This window comes from Limulus polyphemus, unplaced genomic scaffold (genome assembly GCF_000517525.1).
Source record: "Limulus polyphemus unplaced genomic scaffold, Limulus_polyphemus-2.1.2 Scaffold57, whole genome shotgun sequence".
Classification (NCBI taxonomy): Eukaryota; Metazoa; Arthropoda; class Merostomata; order Xiphosura; family Limulidae; genus Limulus; species Limulus polyphemus.
In genome coordinates this window covers 133,246-135,352 of record NW_013665667.1, presented here as the reverse complement: position 1 = coordinate 135,352, position 2,107 = coordinate 133,246, and the positions used below count along the sequence as shown (strand labels likewise).

General features: G+C 28.3%; 1 protein-coding gene across 2 annotated transcripts in view; it reads right to left on the bottom strand.

Moving 5' to 3' along the window:
* Positions 1-2,107, bottom strand: part of LOC106464062 (CCR4-NOT transcription complex subunit 6-like) — an 84,383-nt gene that overhangs the window by 3,088 nt on the left and 79,188 nt on the right. For both annotated transcript variants that reach the window (XM_022391952.1, XM_022391948.1), the window contains one exon: positions 948-1,125. In XM_022391952.1, the coding sequence (XP_022247660.1) occupies positions 948-1,125 (178 nt within the window). The remainder of the gene's footprint in view (positions 1-947; positions 1,126-2,107) is intronic.

Sequence of the window (2,107 nt, the reverse complement as noted above, 5' to 3'; positions counted from 1 at the left end):
TGGTAAACAATGATTCCCACCAGAAAAGGAAATGGTAAATAATGATTCTCACCAGTAAAGGAAATGGTAAACAATGATTCTCACCAGTAAAGAAAGGACTAACTAAATCATCAAAAGTATTTATAACCAGTATGGAAATGATTACCCAAGTTGCATATAAAGATTCTCATTATACACAATTCACCACTGATATTTTTGTCATTCCATAAAACTTCTAATTTTTCAGGTTCTTCAAGTTCAGTTCAGTGAATGAGAAGGAAGATGAGAAAAACTTTAGCTACGAAATGCTTATGATTTAAGCCTAACTGTAAGGACTATTATGGATAGAATTTACCATTGATAAGTAAGGTTCTTGATCATTTCATTTTTACTTTAAGTAAAGAAAGAAAAATAATACTGCAAATCAATTGATCAAAATTGAATTTTTATGTTTTGCTTACAAAGAAATACAATACCATGATGTTGGTTTTACTGTAGAAGAGAAAATGATGTTACAGAAAGAGGACAGTCTATATGCATTATCATGGCATTTCTTTTATATAAAACTGTTGTATTAATCAGAAAGTTTACGTGAAGAAAGTTATTTTTCATAACAGAAAATATGAGTATTATAGAAATATGCTAAAATAAGTTAAGTATGGTAAATATACTCCTCTTGAACATTTACCAACTTTTAAAGCAATGAACAAAATAGATTATTGTCATTTCACTAAGTAAAAAATAAAAATAACCTTTCTTGTTAAAAAGGAATGTAACAAACACAGAATAAGAAAAAAATTATGATCAGCCAATAGCTGAATTGAATAACAACTGGCTTTCTTTCTGACATCGTTCACGTATTATAAATTTGATACACTTTATATTAAAGGAGGAGAGATATCTGATTTTTAAATCAAATGTTGCACTGACTATTATTTCAACAATCATTTACCAACTGTTTAACTTACGTGTAATTTGTGTAAGTCATGAAATCTTCTTTGTAAGCATTGGCTAACATGAAACAATGGGTGTATTCACTTGTTTTATCTGTGCTACTCAGTTTTCGGAGGCAATCCTTGTAACCTAGTTTCTTAAAGTCTGGGTGATCTACAGATACTCTTCCAGAAGTTAGAAATTCCACAACACCTAAAAATACAGGTTATGTTGATCAATTCCTGTATGTAGCTACATAAAATGTTAAAAGTTAATTAGAGATCTGAGATCAAATCACAGCTACTAGAAGGATATCATGCTGTGCACATCATATTTTATATTTTAAAAAATAATGTTTTGATGTCCAGATAATCCATTTATTTATATTATTTTCTATTTATGACCAGTTAATTTTTACTTGAGGTGCAATAAGAAAGCATATTTTCTCTAGACTGTCAATTTTAGAAACAACTCAAGTGCTAAGTTTTCACTATTAGCCATATTATAATTAATAAGCACATCTTAGTTAAAGTAAAATAGTTTATTCATATAGTTCTTGTATAACTATAATTCAGTTTTTGTCTTGTACATCTTACAAACCCTGTAGTGATCCATAACGGGTTACGCTTTTACTTAAAATTACAAATCACTAGTTTCTGATCACATAAATTTTGGTTTTTCTGTTTCTTTGTTATATTTCACACAAAGCTACATGAGGGCCATCTATGTGTCACTGCTAATGAAAATAAATTGGTACAACCATTTAGAAAATGAAATTATAATTGAACTGCTCATAACTTTAAAGTCTTTTGTCTGTACTATTACAAGTAGCAAGTAGCCAATATGATTGCTTAAGTCATAATTATTAATTTTTTTTAAACTAGATACTAATTAATAACTAGTCTAGTTATACATTTCAGCTGCTATCCAAAGATTTCCACGAAAAAAAGTTACTAATTAATAATTAGACTTAGGTGATCATATAGACTACTAACCATGACACTGATTAAAATCCAATCATCACAACCTTATTATACTTACTTCCAAGTACAGAGATTTACTTAACACAATTTGCACTTCTCCGATATATGTGTATATATATATATATATATATATATATATATATATAAGTTGTCTTACTTTTGTAGGTAGTATAGTACTCTCACAGAGAGACGTAAGTATTAGTTGTAGTATA